The sequence below is a fragment of the Pongo pygmaeus genome, chromosome 18 (assembly GCF_028885625.2).
Source record: "Pongo pygmaeus isolate AG05252 chromosome 18, NHGRI_mPonPyg2-v2.0_pri, whole genome shotgun sequence".
Classification (NCBI taxonomy): Eukaryota; Metazoa; Chordata; class Mammalia; order Primates; family Hominidae; genus Pongo; species Pongo pygmaeus.
In genome coordinates, this window is record NC_072391.2 from 43709261 (window position 1) to 43732024 (window position 22764).

Below are 22764 nucleotides of genomic sequence, written 5' to 3' on the forward strand. Positions count from 1 at the left end.
CCTAGGATGGCTTTGAATGCGGCCCAACACAAATTCGTAAACTTTCTTAAAACATTATGAGTTTTTTGGGATTTTTTTTTTTAAAGCTCATCAGCTATAGTTAGTGTTAGTGTATTTTATGTGTGGCCCAAAGAAATGCTTCTTCCAATGCAGCCCAGGGAAGCCAAAAGATTGGATGCCCCTGACACACAGAAAGGGATCCAAATTGGAGACACTGGTCCCTGAAGACTGCCCATGGTCCGTAGGTACCACAATTTCATTAATATAAAAAAAACCAAGTAATTGGTCACTACTTTCTGCCCCTGGCAGTGCTAAGCATGACAATCTTAATGCATGATTAAAACAAGACTAATGCCAGCAGTTCAAAAAACAATTGAGAAAGATAAGCCAATGTAGGACAAAAATATCTTTGAGGATTTTTACAAAAATGTAACTGACTTACTGTTCAAGGTTGAGCTTATTGAATATCTCCACTGTTGTTTCTAGAACTTTATCAACATAGTCCACACGATCAGGGTAACATTTCATGGCAAGATTAATGAGAGAGACTTGTAAAGATACAACATCCTCTGAAGGCATGTCTTGTCTAGACTGGAATGTTTAGAAAACCACACAATTTATTTTAAACAATTGTAAAAGAAGGCAGAGAAGGTTCAAAGTTTTGAGAACTTAGGAGAAATGCTACACAAACCTGTATCACTGTAGCCACCTGCTGTGAAAATATATCAAAAAGTTTAATATCCGCTGGGATTCCAGGTCCATCTTCACGGTGAGCAAATAAAGCTAATCTTAAAAAAATAAAAAATAAAAAATAACCCTTTATTTTAAAAGATACAGGGTTTGGGTAGTGAGATCATGGATGACATCTTATTCTTTATTGCTTTTCTATATTTTGTATGAGCCCAAAAGGTTTTTGTTTGGTTTTTTTTGTTTTGTTTTGAGACAGAGTCTCGCTCTGTCGCCCGGGCTGGAGTGCAGTCACGCACTCTCCACTCAATGAAACCTCCACCTGCTGGACTCAGGCTATCCTCCTTCTACCTCAGCCTCCTGAGTAGCTGGGGCTAACAGCATGTGCCACCATACCCAGCTAATTTTTGTGTTTTCTGTAGTGATGGAGTTTCACCATGTTGCCCAGGGTGGTACTGACCTAGACTCAAGCAAGCCTCCCTCCTTGGCCTCCCAAAGTGCTGGGAATACAGATGTGAGCCACTGCACCCGGCCTCCTCAATTCATTTTTAACTAAACAGTTTTGCCAATGAAACCTTTTTCATCAGCATTCTTATTTCATACCATATTAAGTGGATTTTCAACAAGATAATTCTCTCAAACTCTTTGAAGCATAATTAAGTAGATATGGACAGAAATGCATTAAAGTGACAAATGTATTCAACAACCATGATTTAAATACATAACCTTTAAAAAATAAAAGTAGATAGACTATTTTAAGATACTGCATTTTTACTAAAGCTTGAAATACAAGTCTAAAATTCATAAAATTAACTTTTATTTCCCACATCTTAAATTACTCAAAATAATATGTTTCATTATCATTATCTGTTTGTCAGAGTCACAACTACATCCACATTTTGCTATGCCCAGAAGCATCACTACTGACAGAGATGTGTAAGTGACATTACAGGCAACTCAGGAAAATCCAGTTACTAGCTTCCTTTAAGAGTGGGCCCAATAAGTATGGAATTTTTGCTGCCCAGGATTGAGCTGATAATTTGGAAAAATTTGTTATCTAAATTCTCAGACTTTAAAGCTAATAACTTAGTTTTTTAAAAGACATACAAAAGGTATCTGCAGAAATTAATCTTCTCTTAGGTTTCTGGTTTCATGACAATGCTTACAAGTGTAGGACAGACATCATATACTACTACACAACATGGCTGCAAAAAAGTCACCCATTGGCCAAGCGCGGTGGCTCATGTCTGTAATCCCAGCACTTTGGGAAGCTGAGGCAGGCAGATCATTTGAGCTCAGGAGTTTGAGACCAGCCTAGCCAACCTGGCAAAACCCTGTCTCTACTAAAAATACAAAAATTAGCTGGGCATGTTGGTGCATGTCTGTAATCCCAGCTACTCCGGAGGCTGAGACGCTAGAATCACTTGAACCTAGGAGTCGGAGGTTGCAGTGAGCCGAGATAGCGCCACTGCACTCTAGCTTGGGTGACAAGAGTGAGGCTCTGTCTCAAAAAAAAAAAATCTAAGAAAATAAAAAAGTGGATGTACTAAACATATTTGATACTTAAAATTTTTTCTTTAAGAAAATGTGATGATAGAGTGATTACTTGAACATTTTCAATCATCTGTATCTTACGGCTACTCTAAATCAAATGAGTTCCCACTGCAAGATACTTACATCATGGTAAAAAACAAATTTTGTTCTTCAATATGATCTTTGGATTTGTACGATTTAAAAAATAAGTCTGTACAACCTCTTTAAATGTCAATTAAGCACACAGAATAAAGATATTCATTATCTTCATGTCTCCTGCACATTTAAGTTAAGCCTCTTTCATGTCTAACCTAGGTAAGTACCTAGTACTCATACTCACAAAGCTAAATTATTTATAGTGTAATTAAATTAAGATCATTGGTATGATAAAGATGTAACAGAAACAAATAATTCAAAAAAATGTTTAAAATTCATTATTCCCAAGTGAGAGCATCTATCCTCCAGTGTTGGAAGGTCTTACCTATCAATTAAAGCAATGATTATGTTTTTCACGTTTACATTCTGGTGTAACTCAGCACAGGCCCGAAGAAAAGGATTCAAAGTCTGGAGGTGAAATTCATCAGGGAAAACCTGAAAATCAAATGATCAATACAAATAAAAGTATTTCACATAATATTCTGGACTCACATATGGTAAAGTTCACATTTGTGGGGGAAAAACACTCTATTCTTATACAACTAAATTCAAACACATTACTTTTGAACCTCTCTACTAAACATAAGCTCAGACAGAAATATTCCAATAAACAAAGTGCACCTACAATTAAACTAAAGCTACAGAGACCTAGAAAACTCAGATTACTCATTCCTACATTTTGGAGGAAAACAAACCACATTGATACAAAGACCAAGGTATAAGTTAGAAACAGAAAATTCCTATTTTAAAATTATTTTTAGAAGAAGCAAGATTACATGAAAAAAAAAGAAACACTAAAAAAATTTTTTTAATTTTTTATAGAAATGGCATCTTGCTACGTTGTCCAGGCTGGTTTTGAACTCCTGGCCTCAAGAGATCCTCCCACCTTGAACTCCCAAACTGCTGAGATTACAGGTGTGAGTCACCACACCCCGCAAGGAAAATTCTTTATTCAGGAAAGCTTATTTCCTATTCCATTAAAATTTTTTCAAAATAATTAAATTTAATGAAAGATAAAATAGGTCATTTAAAAAAAATGAAATAAATGTTCCCACCTACCTGAATAATACACTCCATGAGATATTCTTGAGCCAAAGCATCCCTACAGTTTACAACTTGCTCCAATATGCCAGTCAAAACGATCTAAAACAGAAAAAAACACACATAAGGGTTAAAATCTGTTTTCAAAATCTTAAGCTATTCCTCTAGTAACACATTTGAACTACTAACTTGAAAATCGTATTTGAGATTTTTCTCACCAAGACTTCACTTCTAAACTTTAAAAGCTTTTTTCTTTTTGAGACAAGGTCTTGTTCGGTTGCCCAGGCTAGAGTGCAGTGGCACAATCTCCACTCAATGCAACATCCACCTCCTAGGCTCAAGTCATCCTCCCACCTCAAGCCTCCTGAGTGCTGGGACTACAGGTACGTTCCACCATGCCCAGCTAATTTGGGTAATTTTTGTAGAGATGGGGTCTCCCTATGTTGCCCAGGCCTGTCTCAAACTCCTGGACTCAAGTGATCCATCTGCCTTGGTCTCTCAAGAGTGAGCTTTTTTCTTCATGGCTTGTGCTTGTATATCCTCAGAAATCTTTGTCTAATCCTAGGTCATAAAGATTTCCTCTGTGTTTTCTTCTAACAGTTTTAGGTTCTATATTTAGGTCTCTGATTGATTTTTGTGTTTTTTCTATATGGTATGAGGGATGAGTCAAGGTTCAGGGTCTTTTGTTTGCATATAAACATCCAATTGTTCCAGAATCACTTGCTGAAAAGGTTGCCTTTGTACTTTTATCAAAAATAACTGATCATAAATATCTGGGTCTATTATGGATTGTCTAGTCAGAGACTGGTAAACTGAGCTGCTGCTTGTTTTTACAAATAAAGTTTTACTGGAACAGCCATGCCCATTCACTTCCATATTGTCTGTGGCTGCTTTTGCACCATATCTGCACTGTTATTAGCTGTAGACCAGGGTGTCCAATCTTTTGGCTTGAAGAAGAATTAGAATTGTCTTGGGCCAAACATAAAATACACTAATAATAGCTGATGAGCTTTAAAAAAAAAAAAAAAAGCAAAAAATCTCATGTTTTAAAGTTTACAAACTTATGGGCCACATTCAAGGCTGTCCTGGGCCGCAGGTTGGACAAGCTTGTTGTACAGCATATGCCTTACAAGGCCAAAAACCATTTATTATCTGGTCCCTCACAGGTAAAGTTTGCCATTCCCTGTTTTATTCCCCTCCATTGATTTGTGTGTCTATCCTTTTCACCAATACCACACAGGATCTCACTGTAGCTTTAGAGTAAATCATGAATTCAGGTTGTTTGGGTCTTTCAACTTGTTCTTCCTTTTCAAATTTGTTGTAGCTGTTCCAGGTTCTTTGTTTCTTCATATAAACTTTAGAATCAGCTTCTTAATTTCTACAAAAGTCTGCTGGGATTTTGACTGAGATTACATTGGATCTATAAATCAATTTTTTTAAAATGCTATTTTGACAATATTAAGTCTTCCAATCCACAAACACTGCATATATATCTTTCCATTTAAGTCTTCTTCAATAACAGCCATTTTAAGATGTTTTTCAATGTACTATTGTGTAACAAAAATATTCTGATTTTAAAAATCGGATTTCAGTTTATCTCAGAACATAAGAAGAGGTAACAAAAAGATATAAACCTGTTTGTAACGTTCCACATTTACACCTTCCAACTGACTGAGGCGCACCAAATTTGTTCCCACTAAAATTCTCAGTTCTTGTCTTTCTCGTTCTCTTTTTTCTCTGTCTCGGCTATGTCCCTGATGCTGCATTCGCACCCAGAGCTTGTTCATTTCTGCAAAGTTGAGCAGTACAAAATCCATGGAATCACTGATGTCACCAGTTGTTTCTTCACTGCAAAGAAACAGAAAAGTCTTTACACAGTATTTACAGGACCAACTTACTACTATCCTTCTCCTTTGTCTATTTCCTACTTATCTCTATAGTACACCAATGCTTTATAAAAAATCACTTTCAACTTCATTGGCTTAGTGTTGAATTTCAAAGGGAACAGACTCTAGGGTAAAAAGTACCATGGAGAGGACAGTATAAATTTAAAGGGCAAATTACTTTCCCCAACTCCTTAACCTGGGCCAACTGGACTTGCTCTTATGGCAACTTCCTTAATTCAAAAAGGCTAGAAGGATGGGCATGGTGGCTCATGTCTGTAATCCAGTGCTTTGGGAGGCCAAGGCAGGAAGATCGCTTTAGGCCAGGAGTTTAAAACTGGCCTGGGCAACATAATGAGACCCCATCCCTACAAACCAAAAACAAAAACAAAAGGCTAAAAAATGTAACACTTATGGTGTACTGCTAACTACATCATTTTACTGTTGAATATTTTGTTTTTAATTGGAATGTAAACTTTGTGAGGGAAGAGACCATGGATTTCCTGCTTTTTCTATGTCTCCTAGGAGGAGACCTCAGTACCTTTCAAAAATTGTTATTGATTGCCTAATTAAATGCTCAAAATGGACAGTCAAAACATAATAAAGCAAGTAACTTCATCGATTTCTCTACATTGTTAAATGTTTTATCTTTTCTGTACTGTTTTAAAAGAAATTGATGCAGATATATTAAAAAACATTAGAAATAAATGATATATTAAAAACCTTAGAAATAAATGAAAATATTAAAAAGAAAAAAACAAAATCTGTTGGGGCAAACTGAAAAAAGATTAAAAATTAAAAAAAGAAAGAAAATAAATGAATAAACTTTTTAAAACAGGAATGAAGTTCTTTAATCTGGGGACCTGTCATGTGAACAGCTCACCCCACTGAAGACCACAGTTGGCTGACCATCTGCCCCTGCTGTGGGATAAAAGTACAGTAGACTTTGATGCTAGAATACTGATAACACAAGAGACAGGAGTGTCTCTGAATGGCTTTTATTTTTCCTTCTCTGGAGTTAACAGCTAACTCGGAACAGATAATTCAAATCACTTATATTCCAAGGTAACTAGCAGTCTATAAATTATAAAAACTGGTAGACACTAAAGGAACAATTATGAAATCCAGCTGGCTCACACTTTATTATTTCATTACGAATTCAATTTCCAAATATAACTCTCTTAAAAAAGTTTTATTTTCAAAGAAGATTTAATGTAGTGGAAAAAATTACATTAAATGAAAAAAGCAGGTCCTAATAATCCAAAGATAAAATTTGCATAAGAGTACATTTTAGATCATACTACATATACTGAGGAGTTCTATATTACAAAGGAAATCTATATACAAATGCTACCTAAATGGCTGACTGGGTGGAAGAATTATTCATACTTACTTTGTTTCTGTACATATTTCCACACTTTTATACATTCTACAATGAAAGAAATATTGCAACAAAATCAAGAAAGAAAATCACTTACTCTGTTGGCTCTCCTTCATCAGGTAAGATATTTCTGGTACACTGAAGAAGGTAATTTCGAAGAAACAGACCCCTCAAGGGATGCTGCACACCACGGCACATTTCTACCAAATCTTTCAAAATGTCCTTCCTGGACTGAGGAAATGACTTGACATATACAACTCCAACTGTGATCAAAAGGTAACTAGGAGAATTATGAAGAAATGCTGATCAGAAATAAAATATTCAAATCAAGAATTTATTTCCAAACACATTGAACAAAACATTAAATAAACAAGACAGGAACCATGTTGTTTTCTCCCGCATGACAAGGAAAATATCTCATTTAAAATATAACCACTGACTGACCTCTAAAAAACTACACACACACACACACACACACACACACACACACACACACACACACACACAGTATATGTACAACATAGATATTACCTTTAAACATATTAGGAAGAGAACAATTATATTAATTTTTCTAATAGTCAAGACATTAAACAAAATAGCAAGTATGTCCATTTTTTCTATTTCCAAAATTCCTCAAATATCTACATAAAACGTAAATCTAGTTATTCTAAAACAATTGAGAGTATCTACCAAAACGTTAATCTCAATTTGTTAAGAAATTACCCTTAAAACTTTTTCTTAAGCTGATAATCATAAAGGACATAACATAAAGTGGGAAATATAGACACAAAAGTTATCGGATTTGTAATTACTTACAGCCTTGGGATAATGTTTCCAGCATACTGTACAAGTTCATAGAGATCTGCCACTTTCCTTCCTTTAGCAAACTCATCTGTCAGGTAGACCTCCAAGTAGTGCAGTTCATCAGAAATGGCCATATCTTTTAATTATGATTAAGGACTAAAAATAAAAATAAGCCAACCTACACAAAACTTTGAAACTTGTTGGAGTCATTATTAACTACTGGGCAGATACCTTAAGTTTTAGTCCTTTAAGAAAGTGTTCAAGGGAAGGAAGAATTTTAGCTGGACTTTTCTTACTTTAAAAAAGGGTTTTAAAGCATGTGTGGTGGGGCAAAGCAGTAAATACAATGGTTACCTGTCAGACTGCTAATGGGTTTTGAAATGGCAAATGATTAAATTCCTGTCCATTTGAGACTGCTGCATAACAAAATCTAAGTATTAAAGAACCAACTGTGTCATAGCCTAAATATCCTCATGAAGGGTCTGAAAATTGAGATGCACCGACAACACATTTATGGACGTTTAAGCATAGGAAAGGAGTACTCTCAAAGTGTTTTTCTCACTTAGCACATCTGCATGGAGGAGTGCCATGTGACTCAGATAACGAAGAATAAGATAACTCCAGAAAAACTTCATAAAGAACAAACAAAATTGGCCTTATCAAGAAGGTCTGGTCCAAATGTTTAGTCTTCAACATTCAAAAGATACAAAGTTCATAGTAGCTCTTTGGTGATAACATAGAAGTCCGGAGTTCACCAAGCATATTAGAAGCATGTTTTAGAGCATCCATAAGCTTGTTTTTGTCCTACAGAAATACCAAGAGAATAGATGAGAATGCTTAATTTAAATAAACATTTATCTTGATTGTTGTACAAAGTCTTTACATCAAGGACTTGTTACATAGTTTTAAAAGAATACCACACTTAAATGATTTTAACCACATAAAAAAATCAACTTAGATCGGTTCACCTTGCCGTCTCTACTGAAAAAGAAAAAGATACATGATTCTTAGTAAGACTTAACATAGCTAAGACTACAAGCTTCCTGACAGAATGCTCATCTTTTCGATCTATAGAGACTAGGAAACTAGCTCTATTCATCACATTTTACCTGCAATCAAGAGAACTGGCATACTGATTCAGGTGAAGCAAGATACTATCCTGACATGGCTTTGTCATGGGTTAAAGACTCTTCAGAGCTGTCTGAAATGACTATCCATGTAAGTTTGCTTTCCCCTTGCATTCTTCAAGCCCTCACAATGCCCATATGTTCCACTTAACTCAGAAATGCAAGCAATTCCTTGAGATAGAGGAAACACTATCCATACGCAGGAAGAGAAAGAAGCAAGCAATAGCAAACCCATCTTCTCCATTCCAAGACATTTATTTTTCATTCCCAATTTGTTAGGAATGAAACCAATAAAAGACACAAGAGCATATTACTATGCTTTACAAAGCACAGTAAGACATTTTACAAAGGTAAAATAGCATCATCTTCATCATGGTAATTTACAGTTTAAAGTACTAACCAATTTGGCTCAATTCCTTACATTTTAATCCAGAGAATCAACAGTATCTACACAGATTATCTCTTACTTTATGTTTTAGAATATAAAAATACATAAATAAGTGTTAAGTATAATTTTTAAGCTAGCTTCTACAATAAATTATCTATTCAGCAAAGAAATTAAAGTTTTCAAGGTATTTAGAAAAAAAAGCTGAATAATTCAAATGCAAAGCATTTAAATCCATTCATTCAACAAATATTTACTGAGTACCTATTATATGTTAAGTGTTCCTCAGGTCTGAGGTATAGAACCAAGGAGGCTAGTAATTCTAGTCAGACACTGGTGTGGTAATAATACAGTAATATGTAAATAAAAGGAATGGTCTCTTATTCTTATGAGCTTGTATTCTAGTAGGGAAGACAGACAATCCCAAACCATAAATATACATGTGAGTAAACACGGCTCTTTGTTGAAATTGCTCCACAAAGTGCTTGAGGGAGATGAGATTGAAGATAGATGCTGGTAGACGGTGAAGATTAGATTTACCAGAAACACCTGACTCTAGAAGACACTGCACATGCTTCTTTAGGAACACACGAACTGCAACTGTGCCTCCCACATCTCCATTCTTACCAGGCATCTCTTCATTTGGAATGACTGGACCTTCACAGCCTGTATGGCTTCATCCAAGAGCTTTTCCTGCTCATCCTGAGGGGACTGCTGTGTTGTAGGCTGAAAAATAAAAAATTCCACTGATGTCTCAAGCACCTTCTTCTAGCAAGTATGTTATTTCTATAGTTCTAGCCATAGTCCTTCTCCAACAATGTCCAGCTCTATACCTCAAACCCATTTACCAAATTTTTTTTTTTTTGAGACGGAGTCTAGCTCTGTCGCCCAGGCTGGAGTGCAGTGGTGCCATCTCGGCTCACGGCAAGCTCCGCCTCCCGGGTTCAAGCCATTCTCCTGCCTCGGCCTCCTAAGTAGCTGGGACTACAGGCGCCCATCACCACGCCCAGCTGATTTTTTTTGTATTTTTAGTAGAGACGGGGTTTCACCGTGTTAGCCAGGATGGTCTCCATCTCCTGACCTCGTGATCCGCCTGCCTCGACCTCCCAAAGTGTTTGGATTATAGGCGTGAGCCACCGCACCCGGCCCATTTACCAATTATTAACAGCTGCTGCACACAGAGTCATGCCCCATCGCTGAAGTTAACAGAATAAGACTGACAAAGGAGAACAGTATGTGTACAAACAATTGCCTCTCTCTCAGAAAGTAGGCTGGCCTCAAAGAAACTTGCAGTGGTAGTTCATGGCTGTGTTCTGCTAACACACTCTGAATCCAACCCAGACATAGCCATCTGACCAATCGAAATCTTGTGATAGGTGTAGCCAAAACCAATCTCTAAAGCCTCTCTTTTCCTCTAGACTACTTATCATCTGCATTTCAGTCCATTCTTAGACAGACTAAGGAACTAGTTTACAAAAACAGTGACCAGCCCCTCCTTGGCAATATTTAACAAAAGACTAAACAGCCTAGAAATAAAACAGCCAAAATTGTTAGTGACTTACAGTAGAAAACAATAAAGAGCACTGTCCTCAAATAGCTTACACCATTTCAGATATACTGATCTACAGCTACAGTGGACAAAATATATCTAGACACTCTTCTCTTTGCCATCAACAAAAATCTGCTTGCAAAATGAATTCAATCTCTATGCCAAAAAGAATTAACCACTTCTTCAAGTCATATAAACACTGCTTAAATCTCCAACACAGCATGCATCACATTATTATTATAAATGATGGTCATTTTTACAACCTTGGGATCCAACACACTGCTTGATATATATTGTGCTCCACAAATGTTCACTGCATAAATGAATACACTGGTTTTAGAATGTTTAGATATTTAACAAAAAAAGACTGAATAATTAATGGATGAATAAACAAATTGTGGTTATATACATACAATTACAGAATACTATTCAACCATGAAAAGGAATGAAGTATTGCTACATAAACAAACCTAGAAAACATCATGCTAAATGAAAGAAGCTAGATATAAAAAGCCACATATTGTATGATTCCTCTAATATGAAATATTCTGTATAGGAACAGAAAGTAGACTGATGATTACCAGGAGGGAGGCTGAGGGGAATAATCACTTAATGGGCACTGGCTTTCTTTTAGGGGTAGGGAAAATGTTTTGAAACCAAAGGTGGTGATTGTACAGTATTGTGAGCATACTAAATGCCACTAAATTGTTCACTTTAAAATGGTTAACTTTTTGTTATGTCATTTCACTTTTATTTTTTAAAACAATGACTAAAGACAAAATGCCTCTCACACAATGAGTTGAAGAGGTGGAAGGCAAAGACTTACACATCAACCTGCAAGTAAAATCTGGTCTCTTTCATTATCTAAGAAAAGCAAAACAACATTTCATTTTGAGATTAACAAAGAAACCTGAATAACATAAAACCCACTTCTGAACTAGCATAGCTTATAAAAATTGAAAACTTTTTCTTGTTCTAACTTTGGAAAGAGAAAAATATTAACTGAATAATGAACAATGCCATGCACCTCCCTTTTTTTCCCCATGAAAAACTCTAGCAAACTGAGCTCTGCTGCAAGCACTCTTCCTCAGAAGCACAAACAAATTTCAAAGAAAAAGTTAGGTATCTTTTAAACTTCACTTAAAGGGAACATGAATTTATCCCAGTGGAACTATTACCATAAAATGCTGGTTTCAGAGGCAAGGATGACACCAGCATTTAAAGATTCTGACTTAATGAAATTTACTATTCATCATGGGCTAGTCTTCTCTGAACTTTAGTGAAACCAGGCCATCATTTGGAATTTTTTGGCTCCTTACCTCTGGACGCAATAGATTTAATAATAATTTGAATCAATAGATTTCATGAAGTTCAATTGATCCATTTAGAGATAAACAGTGATACATCTGAATTTTTTTTATTTTTCTTTATGATACATCTGGATTTTTTAATTAAAAATGACTTCTTGTTGTGGTAAAATGTACCTAAAATTTACCATTTTAACCACATTTAAATGCACAGTTCAGTGGCATTAAGTACATTCACATTAATACAGTTACCACCATCTATCTCTAAAACTTTATCTTTACAAATGCAAATAGAAACTGTAGCCATTAAACTCCCATTCCGACCCCCCAGGCAATTCTACCTTCTTTTCTCTGAGTTTGACTACTCTATATACTTCATTTAAGTGAAATCATACAATATTTTTACTTTTACGTCTCGCTTATTTCACTGACCATAATATCTTCAATGTTCATCCATGCTGCAGTATGTGTCAGAATTTCCCTCCTTTTAAAAACGAAGTATTTCATTATATATCTATATATACACACACACAATACATTTTGTTTATCCATGGACATATGGGTTGTTTCCACCTTTTGGCTGTTGTGTATGATAATTTTTATTATATAGCAAATGAAACTGGCCATAAAGAGGTTACAATCAGTTCCAAAAACATTTGTATAGAATGACTAGAAAGATTTAGAGATGTATAAACAAAAGAATGCAATTTTAGGAAAATTCTTCTATTTTGTCTCAACTGAGCTTAAAATAGGAATGTAAATACAAAATGTTGAAGATTACAGAATATGACTTATTACAAAGTAAGCTACAAGTGAAGACATAAAGCTATAGTAAAGCAATCTATTTTTATATATTACTCATAAAACAGTGTAGTTATGCTAGCAACAGCTATTCTGACGGCTATGCTTGATGCCTTCCTATGAAGTGTCACATACAGCCTTAACAGTTATAATATGAGCACGCTATCATTAAACACAAGCCAATTAACCAATGTTTCCTCAATCATGAAACTGGTTTTCCATTTGTAAATGACCGTACTTCACAGCTACATGAATCAGAAGAAAATGGAAACCCTACAGAATGGGAATCAAATTAACATTTGTGATTAGGCCCATTTTAGCTTGAGACCCACAAACAGCCCTCTCAAGTCTACAGTTCTAAAGTGCAGAGCAAAGCAAAGGTCATCATGAACTGATCACTTGGAAAACTACTCTCCACATTTCCAGGCTTACAGATTTACAGAAGCCTATCAACACAGAGTGAATAAGATAATTAAAGCGGACATACAGTATATACTCAAAAAAATTATTTACACAGTGCAGGCTATGTCAAACGCTAATAAAATGCAAGTGACAACTTGCCTTTGTTGGAACCAGACACAAAGAGTCACATTTTGAGGAAGTTCAAGTTTACCGGCCAACAGCCACGCCACGATTTGCTGCCGTCATAGAGGGGCCCTAAGTAGAAGTACTGCTTCCAGCAAGACAAATACTTGGATTTCATCAATGGCGAGACAAAAGAGCCAAGGTGCGCCCAATGCACAAATGCTAAAGGAAACAATCAGTCTCCTTTGCGACCGTCAGGATTAGAAGACAGCCTGAGTCCTTCCAGGAAATTCATGTAAGCAGGTCCCCAGAACTCGCTGACAAACACTGCAGCCGAAGGCGGGTATGAGGCCAAGAAAGGCCAAGGAACCACTGCGACCCCTCCAGGAAGGCGTGGGGACGGCCGAGCACAACTAGGCACAAAGGTAGAAACGCAACATCTGGGCGGGTCCCGGCGCCACCTCCGAGTCTCAGGGCCTCCACGCGCCCTGGGGGCCAGACGCTCAGACCTAGGACTACAGGTCCCCTCGTGGTGGGCAGGTGACCGATTCCACTTAGAGGAGGCCGCAGGCCTTCATGGACCCCAGAGCCTACATGCCAAGTCAACCCACAGAGAGGCCGCCCCGTCTCTCAGCAACGGCCGCAGCCAGGAGCCGCCGCCCACCCCGGCCCGGATCAGCCTACCCGCGGCCTTCCTCCTCCTGTCCCCTATCCCGCAGGCCAAATCGGGCTGGTCTTAATCCCGAACGGTCTGTGGGGCCCCTTCTCCACTCGCTGGGGTGCGGGGCGGTGGGAGAGAGCAGGGGCTACAAGGAGGGTCGACCCGGGTGCCACTGCCCCCTCAGCACTCACCATGGCGACTCCCCAGAGCCTGCAGCAAGCAGCACCCACCCCGCGCGTAGCCTCCCGCGGTCATGTGACTCTGCGGCCCCCTCCAAGCCCCACCCTCTCTAGCCCCGCCCCCGGGCCCTACAGGCGGCTCATTGATTGGCCTACTTCTAGGAACCCAAGTCTCGCGTGCTTATTGGCCCTGGCCACTTAACGCTAGATGGACGGACCTGGACGCCAGCCAATCTCACCACAGCGTGCGAGAGTGGGCGGAGCGGTGCAGGGCAGTGGGGATCGCCCGGCGGCAGGCAGGAGACAACAGGAGGGAAAGGCAGTGTGTGATGAGTTTCTCAAGAAGGAATGGAAGGAAGGGGAGCCGACAAGTCCACATTCACCACATCTGCGTTGGCGAGTGCTAGTGATGCGCATGCGCAAAAGGAAGACCCTGATTGGCTTGTGGGACGGTCTCAATGTCCTGTCCTAACCAATCCAGATGCGCCGGGGGTGGGGCCTGGCTCTCACTGGCCGGTGCAGCCGCTGCGCGCGGGTTTCGTTGCCCCGCGGCGTTCGCCGGAGTTGTTCGCTTTAGTGCCGGCGCCATGGGGTCGGAGCTGATCGGGCGCCTGGCCCCGCGCCTGGGCCTCGCCAAGCCCAACATGCTGAGGTGAGTTCGGCCGCGCAAGACCAGGGCTGGGCTTCCGCCTCGCGGCCCTGGGCCCTCAGGTGAGGCCCGCGCCCTTCCCAGGCGACTGGCGGCGCGGGAGTGACGGGGAGCGCTGGGGCCGGGCGGGGTTTAGGGCCTACTTCAAGAAAAACTCCCGGCCGTGGGCTTGAATGAGATGGCAAGAAGGGCGATGGCAAACGGCGATGGTACACGTCCCGGGGAACAGCCAGCCCTGTCCGTGGGTGGCACGCGGTGGTAGAAAAATGAGCCAGGGAGAACTTTCCGCTCATTCCGCCAACGCCTGCTGCAGTCGGGTTTATAGCTGCGAACCCGACAACGAGGCGCAGAATCCGCTGTCTGTAAGGGCGAGGACTGTGTAGACCTTAACCGGGCCATGCGCCAGAGCCACTGGGCTTGGGGTGGAGCGCGGCCTAGTGGCTGCCTTTAACGCAAACAAACAAAACTCGGAAAAGCAGGCGCCGTTCCCGCTGAGGCCGGATTGATGGCAGGTGCTAGGCGAGGAAAGATATGGCAAGAGCAGCCCAGGCAGGGACGCTGTAAAAAGGCCTGTAAAAAGCCTTGAGATGGGAAGCGGGATCCGGGGTTCGAAATAAATCCATTGTAGCTAAAACGTGGAGCAGTCAGGCGAGGGAAGGCAAGGAAAACAGCGCTTAAAAGATTTGAAGACACACCTGCAGGACTCGGTAGTCATTTAGAACAGTGGTTCTCAAAATGTGGTTCCTGGACTAGCAACAGCCATATCATCTTGTCACTTGTTAGAAATACAAATTCTTGGATCCCACCTCAAGCCTGCTGATCAGTAACTCGGCCTGGGACCCAGTAATTTGCAAGTCCCCAAGGTGATTTTCGCCTACAATCAAGTTTAAGAACTACTGATTTAAAGGAAATAGGAGGAAAGGAGGAACCCTGGTCTAACCTACCTGTCTCTGTGATAGTTCATGCTTGTTCCAGTAATGGAAGGAGGAAAGAAGGGTTATTTTTTTGACAAAATTTAACTTCCTTTTGCCTGAAAGCATTTGAGCACAGTGATGTTTGGAGTCAGTGCTGGTTCTGTCTTCCTCTCCCCAGAGGATATGACCTTCATTCCCAGCCCCAGATAAACGTGCCACAGGAGTTAGGCTTAGTGTGAAGCTCACCAGGCTGTATTCATTGTTTACCAACGTGTTGAGCAAACTTCTGAATAAGTTGTAGCGAACACACTGCCCTTTTAACCAGGAAAGCAGAGGAGTACTTGCGCCTGTCCCGGGTGAAGTGTGTTGGCCTCTCTGCACGCACCACGGAGACCAGCAGTGCAGTCATGTGCCTGGACCTTGCAGCTTCCTGGATGAAGTGCCCCTTGGACAGGGTAAGTAGGTCCCACCGAATGTCTGAATAATCCAGTGCAACACTGAAGCTCTTTTAACTTTTGGTTGAACTAAACCCCAGTAAAAACTCTTGTTTTAGAATTGTCCTGGCTATTCTTGTGTGTTATTCTGGAAATATTGTAGAATCATTTTGCATTGGAAAAAATTTTTTTGCCATGTTTTCTTTACTCTTCACTGTTTTCCCTGACCACCTCTTTCTCGGCTAGAGGCCATCTTCCACATTGCTGCTAGCATTATCCTCCTTTTAAAGCACGTATTTCCAAACCCCTATGCTTTTCTTCCAGTGTCACAGTGTTTGAGAGAACAAGCTTTGGGGTCAGGAGGAGTTGCATGTTGAGATCAAATCTCCACACTAGCTACCTCTGTTAGCCTCCAGTGTCCTCATCCATAAAGTGAAGATAAAATATCCAATTTCACTGGATTATTATGAGGATTAAATGTACATAACACCATTAACACAGCACCTGTGTCATAACGATACACTCATTAAATGGTAATATTAAAAACAAAGCTTTGTTGATGACCATCAAACTCTCCTGGCCTCAAGCTGCAGTATTCACTTAACAAACTCTGCATGTCAATGATTTGTGGCTTTGAAAATGCAATACCTTGTTTTTTTCCTGCAGTGCTCTTCTGGTAAACTCCTATTTGTCTTACATGACCTTGCCTTATTGTTACATTGAAACTTTCCTCAAGTCTCCCAGACAGAGCTGGTTTCCCACAGTGGATCCTCCTGTTTCTTTTTCCTCTTTCTCTCCTACACACACACACACACACACACACACACACACACACACACACTCTCTCTCTCTCTCTCTCTCTCTCTCTCACACCACCCCGCCCCTCCTCCACTCCTGCTACTTCTCTCCTTCCTTTTCCCAATAAATTACACGTTAGCACCTTTGTATAAACACAAGTAACCATCCATGTGTTTCCTGTGGTTTTTTACTGCCTGTTTTGACTATATTAATATTGTGTTATAATTTTAAATCATCTGTGCATATGCATGACTGCCTGCCTTTGTATAGTTTGAACTCTTTGAAAGCAGTACTTCCTCAGCCTGACATGATTACCGGTTTTTTGACTAAATGAAGCTAAACCTTTAGGTGGAGTGACTTGCCACAAAATTAATTTTGAAAAGTTATACTGCTTATTAAACAAGTGTTTAAGGGTACTAATATATAGAACTTAAGGTTTTTATGGTTTGTGTATGTGTTTTTCCTTTCACAGGCTTATTTAATTAAACTTTCTGGTTTGAACAAGGAGACGTATCAGAGCTGTCTTAAATCTTTTGAGTGTTTACTGGGCCTGAATTCAAATATTGGAATAAGAGACCTAGCTGTACAGTTTAGCTGTACAGAAGCAGTGAACATGGCTTCAAAGATACTAAAAAGGTATGGGGCATAAAGAACCTTAATTAAAATATATACCAATAGGCTGGGCGTGGTGGCTCACGCCTGTAATCCCAGCGCTTTGGGAGGCCAAGTCGGGTGGATCATGTGGTCAGGAGTTCAAGACCAGCCTGGCCAACATGGTGAAACCCCATTTCTACTAAAAATACAAAAATTAGCTGGGCGTGGTGTCATGCGCCTGTAATCCCAGCTACTCGGAAGGCTGTGGCAGGAGAACTGCTTGAACCCAGGAGGTGGAGGTTGCAGTAAGCCAAGATTGCACCACTGCACTCCAGCCTGGATGACAGAGCAAGACTCCGTCTTGGGGCAGGGCGGGGGTGGGGGGACCAGAAAATTTATACTGATAGATACAAATTATCCATTGTCCTATTCTGGTTAATTTTCAGTCTTAAAAAAAATGACTCATGTTAAGTGACAGCACACATATCCATTTTAAAAGCTTGTAAGTTCTGGTTTACACTTTCAGTCTCTTTTCAAATAATATTTTCTAACAGATAATTCTGCAATAACTTCTCCTTTAGCTATGAGTCCAGTCTTCCCCAGACACAGCAAGTAGATCTTGACTTATCCAGGCCACTTTTCACTTCTGCTGCACTGCTTTCAGCATGCAAGTAAGTATTTCATTAAACATTCAAAAAAGTTACCAATTTACAAGTGGGTTTTTCATCCCCAAGGAATACTTCTAATTTAGTTGATATCAATTCAGAGCATATTTTCCCCTAGAAATAATATTAGGAATATTGGCCAAGTGACCATATTCCCAGTTTATCCCATAATGTAGCTAACAACTTGGAACTAGTGTTGCCAGAATTCCACTAGCCAAATTGCAGCTGTATACATATGCTGGGAATTCTGATTTCAGTCTGCCTTTTATAAGAGATGATATCTGTCATTAAAACAATCTTCATGTGTGATTTTCTGCTCATGTTTTTTAAAAAGTACTGGCTGGGCCAGGCATGGTGGCTCCCGCCTGTAATCCCAACACTGGGAGGCGGAGGCAGGAGGACTGCTTGAGGCAAGGAGTTCAAGATTAGCCTAGACAACATAGGGAGACCCCAATCTCTTAAGGAAAAAAAAAAAAAAATTAGCTGGGTGTCAGTGCATGCCATCAATCCTGGCTTCTCAGCTACTCGGGAGGCTGAAGCTGAAGGCTCGCTGGAGCCTAGGAGTTCTTGGTTATAGTGAGCTATGGTCACGCTACTACACTGCAGCCTAGGCAACATAGCAACACTGTCTCTAAAAAAAAAAAAAAGCACTGGCTACAACTGTTCTTCAAGGAATTTATAACATTTTAGTGATAAATTCTCACGTCTGAATCTTACAGATTCAGGTTATCTATGTGTATACTGAAATGTTACCTTGGAAATATTAGTAATTGTTGATATCTTTGTCTAGAGTTATCTTATTTTTATCTTGCCAGAAAACTCCTTAGAAAACAAAATGTAATTGGCCCTTAAAGAATGGATTTCTCACTACCTACCCACTAATTTTGGTATGCTTGGCTCTATTAGGTACATACCTAGGAGTATTAATTAGCATTTGTGGAAAACATCTCTTCAATTCAACAAAAGTATGTGCATATACGGAGGGAGTATAGCTGATATTGTAGAAAACAGTGAGAATAGTCAACCCTACTTTTGAAACCATATTACGCTGAGTAAGAAAAGGTCTTGACAGGTCTGTTATCCTGAAGAAAAAGTTTATTTTGTGTTTGTAATTAGTGGTTGCTATGGAGTCTTATTAGGAGAGTTTATTTTCAGGGTGGGGTGGGGTTGTTACATTCCTGTAATATAAATATCCTGTGAGTTAAAATGAATGGAACATAAAAAAGTCCTATGATTGTCATTCATTAAATTAATCTCAGATTTACTAAAGAGTTCTAAAAGTCATGATGCACTACAGCAAATGTCTTTTATGTGCCCCTTTTGTTATAAAACAGATCCCATGTGCATTTTAACTCTCAGTCCAATAAACAACTAAACAACTTAGCATAGATAATAACATGTTTGGAATGAAGGAAAAAAACTAGACAGAGGCTCTTAAAGCATGGTCAAAAAGAAAATAAGTTGATTATCTGGTTGCCCAGAGAAGAAAACTGTACAGATCTTGAGAAAAGCAACTTATGAAATTGTTTTGTAGGATTCTAAAGCTGAAAGTGGATAAAAACAAAATGGTAGCCACATCCGGTGTGAAAAAAGCTATATTTGATCGACTGTATAAACAACTAGAGAAGATTGGACAGCAGGTCGACAGTAAGTATTCTGTAGTTCAAGAATGCATCATTTGAAAATGTAGTACTTTTGCTTGTAAAAGTCAATATTTTCAAATATGTAAACTGGCTGCTTCCTAAATTCCGTATTACATGTGGACCAGGTATGTTTTTATTGATGTTTCTAACCTATGATTCCATGAATCTGTGCCTGGAAAATGATTCTCAAGTCTGACAAGAGGCCAAAAAGAGAGGTCTAAGATTATTTTTCTTCTCCTCATATTTGATCAGTTAAGCTGTCTAATTTTATTTGTGATCCAAAACATGCCCAAATACTGAAATTGAGGACAGGAGAAAAATTAACCTTGATAACACTTCTTAAAGGAGAACCTGGAGATGTAGCTACTCCACCACGGAAGAGAAAGAAGATAGTGGTTGAAACCCCAGCAAAGGGTAAGTTTTACTAATACGGTACTGACATGACATTTTATGCGGTGAATAGCCCAGTGCTGCTCTAGCAGCTTGCCTGACAGGAGTCCAGTTTTAAGTAAATTCTGACTGTGAATCATTTGATAAGACCAGTTTTCCAAGCAATCAGTAATGGAAGTAACATCGTTATTGGGTAATTAAGAATATGGCTGGTCTGGCACAGTGGCTTATTCCTGTAATCCGAGCACTTTGGGAGGCTGAGGCGGGAGGATTGCTTGAGCCCATGAGTGCAAGACCAGCCTGGGCAGCTACAGCTAGGTATTTGTCTTACCTGGGCATGGTCTGATGGGAAGTCCCTTGTTGTATAACCAGTCAGCTGGTTGGCTGTTTGTGATTGGCTGGGGATTATTTTTGTCTTTCGGAGGTTATTTTCCCCCCACAAAGAAATGTTTCCAAGTTAAGTTCCAGTTTGCTTATAAGAGCTTTAGCTACAAAGACAATCTCAGGCAAATGGCTGCATTATTGTTTTAATACCACCTACTGGCTATGTGATTTTTTGGTTTTTTTGTTTGTTTGTATGTTTCTTGTTTTTTGGTTTCTCTTTTTCTGAGACATGGCCTGGTTCTCTTACCCATGCTAGAGTGCAGTGGCATGGTCTTGGCTCACTGCAGCCTCCTCCTCCTGAGCTCAAACCATCCTCCCACCTCAGCCTCCCGAGTAGCTGGGACTACAGGCATGTGCTACCACACCTGGCTAATTTTTGTATTTTTGATAGAGATGGGATCTCACTATGTTACCCAGGCTGGTCGTGAACTCCTGGGCTCAAGTGACCCGCCCCCTTCACCTCCCAAAGTGCTGGGATTACAGGCATGAGCCGCTATGCCCAGCCACTGGCTATGGGATTCTAAGAAAGTCTATAATTTCTGTGAGCCTCAATTTCCTGACCTATAAAATGTGATTAATATTATCACCTATTACGGAGTGTAGTAGGGGTTAAATGAAATAATGCTGTTTAAAGTACTTGGTTCAGTGCCTATCAAGCACCAGTTAAGTGCTTGATAGAATTAGCTATTAGATGTCTTGGAATGCTTGGAGTGTAAGGGAGGGAAAAAAGTGATAGCTAAGCTAGGTGTGGTAGTGTGAGCCTATAGTCCCAGCCACGGTCCCAGCTACTCAGGAGGTGGAGGTGGGAGGATCATTTGAACCTAGGAATTTGAGTGCAGCCTGAGCAACATTACAAGACCCCATCTCAAAAAAAAAGTGATAACTGCTATTTCTCCATGTCATTTCAGTATCTTTTCTATTTTAGACAATTTAAACAAGTTTACCTTTTTTTAAATTTCATTTCTAAGCATAAGAATTTTGAAATTGCTTTTGATAATTTTCTGTCAGAAATGGAGAAGGTAGAGGAGATGCCACATAAGCCACAGAAAGATGAAGATCTGACACAGGATTATGAAGAATGGAAAAGAAAAATTTTGGAAAATGCTGCCAGTGCTCAAAAGGCTATAGCAGAGTGATTTCAGCTTCCAGACTGGTATACATTCCAAACTGATAGTACATTGCCACCTCCAGGAAGACTTGATGGCTTTGGGATTTTGTTTAAACTTTTATGATAAGGATCCTAAGACTGTTGCCTTTAAATAGCAAAGCAGCCTACCTGGAGGCTAAGTCTGGGCAGTGGGCTGGCCCCTGGTGTGAGCATTAGACCAGCCACAGTGCCTGATTGCTATAGCCTTATGTGCTCTCCTACAAAATGGAATTGGAGGCCGGGTGCAGTGGCTCACGCCTGTAATCCCAGCACTTTGGGAGGCCGAGGTGGGTGGATCACCTGAGGTCAGGAGCTCGAGACCAGCCTGGCCAACATGGTGAAACCCCATCTTTACTAAAAATACAAAAATTAGCCAGGTGTGGTGGTGCATGCCTGTAATCCCAGCTCCTCAGTAGGCTGAGACAGGAGCATCACTTGAACCTGGGAGGCAGAGGTTGCAGTGAACCGAGATTGCACCACCGCACTCCAGCCTGAGTGACAGAGCGAGACTTATCTCCTAAATAGATAGATACTCCAGCCTGGGTGACAGAGTGAGACTTATAGATAGATAGACAGATAGATAGATAGATAGATAGATAGGTAGATAGATAGATAGAGAGATAGAGAGATAGATAAATGGAATTGGAGCCATTTTGCTTTAAGTGAATGGCAGTCCCTTGTCTTACTCAGAATATAAAATTCAGTCTGAATGGCATCTTACAGATTTTACTTCAGTTTTTGTGTAAGGTATTTTTTATTTGACTAAATCAATATATTGTACAGCCTAAGTTAATAAATGTTATTTGTATATGCATTCAAGTTGTACTTCTCATCAGTTTGGGGGAATCCTTCTTATGCTAAAAGCTATGTCTTCTCTAACAGGAAAAAGCCCAAGTTCCTGTCCACTGAGCCACACTGCCCACCAGACCACAAACTCAAATCAGACTTTAAAACCCTGCTCAGCCACTTATCACCTGTGAAATATTTCGCAAATTAACTAACTTTTTTATGCCTCATCTATAAAGTAGGAGTAGAAATGGTACCACCTCATAGATAATATGGAGGAGTTTCTGAGCCAATACATATAAAGCATTTAGGACAGTACCTGCTATGAGTAAGCATTTCGA

General features: G+C 39.7%; 2 protein-coding genes across 3 annotated transcripts in view; one reads left to right on the forward strand and one right to left on the reverse strand.

Moving 5' to 3' along the window:
• Positions 1-14173, reverse strand: part of VPS35 (VPS35 retromer complex component) — a 27726-nt gene extending 13553 nt beyond the window's left edge. The window contains exons 1-10 of one of the 2 annotated variants that reach the window (XM_054452883.2): positions 14032-14173; positions 9625-9723; positions 8193-8289; positions 7498-7621; positions 6779-6961; positions 5052-5265; positions 3436-3519; positions 2702-2811; positions 692-788; positions 443-591 (exon numbers count right to left, since the gene is read on the reverse strand). In XM_054452883.2, coding sequence (XP_054308858.1) covers positions 443-591; positions 692-788; positions 2702-2811; positions 3436-3519; positions 5052-5265; positions 6779-6961; positions 7498-7621; positions 8193-8289; positions 9625-9723; positions 14032-14034 — 1160 coding nt within the window. In that variant the 5' untranslated portion in view covers positions 14035-14173. Of the gene's footprint in view, positions 1-442; positions 592-691; positions 789-2701; positions 2812-3435; positions 3520-5051; positions 5266-6778; positions 6962-7497; positions 7622-8192; positions 8290-9624; positions 9724-13215; positions 13235-14031 lie in introns of those variants that run through there. The other variant, XM_054452884.2, reaches the window with a different exon arrangement.
• ORC6 (origin recognition complex subunit 6) lies at positions 13350-22451 on the forward strand. The gene is made up of 8 exons (XM_054452885.2): positions 13350-13604; positions 14182-14671; positions 15908-16037; positions 17287-17450; positions 17990-18079; positions 19608-19720; positions 20062-20130; positions 21499-22451. Exons 2-8 carry the CDS (start codon positions 14478-14480, stop codon positions 21624-21626), a joined length of 888 nt encoding a protein of 295 aa, XP_054308860.2. The 5' UTR covers positions 13350-13604; positions 14182-14477; the 3' UTR covers positions 21627-22451.
• The last annotated feature ends 313 nt before the right edge of the window (positions 22452-22764 follow it).

Excerpts from the sequence above, each read along its gene's own strand:
- ORC6 (XM_054452885.2), top strand. The coding sequence starts at position 14,478 with ATGTCCTGTCCTAACCAATCCAGATGCGCCGGGGGTGGGGCCTGGCTC. Across the intron at positions 18,080-19,607 it reads GCACTGCTTTCAGCATGCAA|GATTCTAAAGCTGAAAGTGG; the intron begins GTAAGTATTTCA and ends ATTGTTTTGTAG. Across the intron at positions 19,721-20,061 it reads GATTGGACAGCAGGTCGACA|GAGAACCTGGAGATGTAGCT; the intron begins GTAAGTATTCTG and ends CACTTCTTAAAG.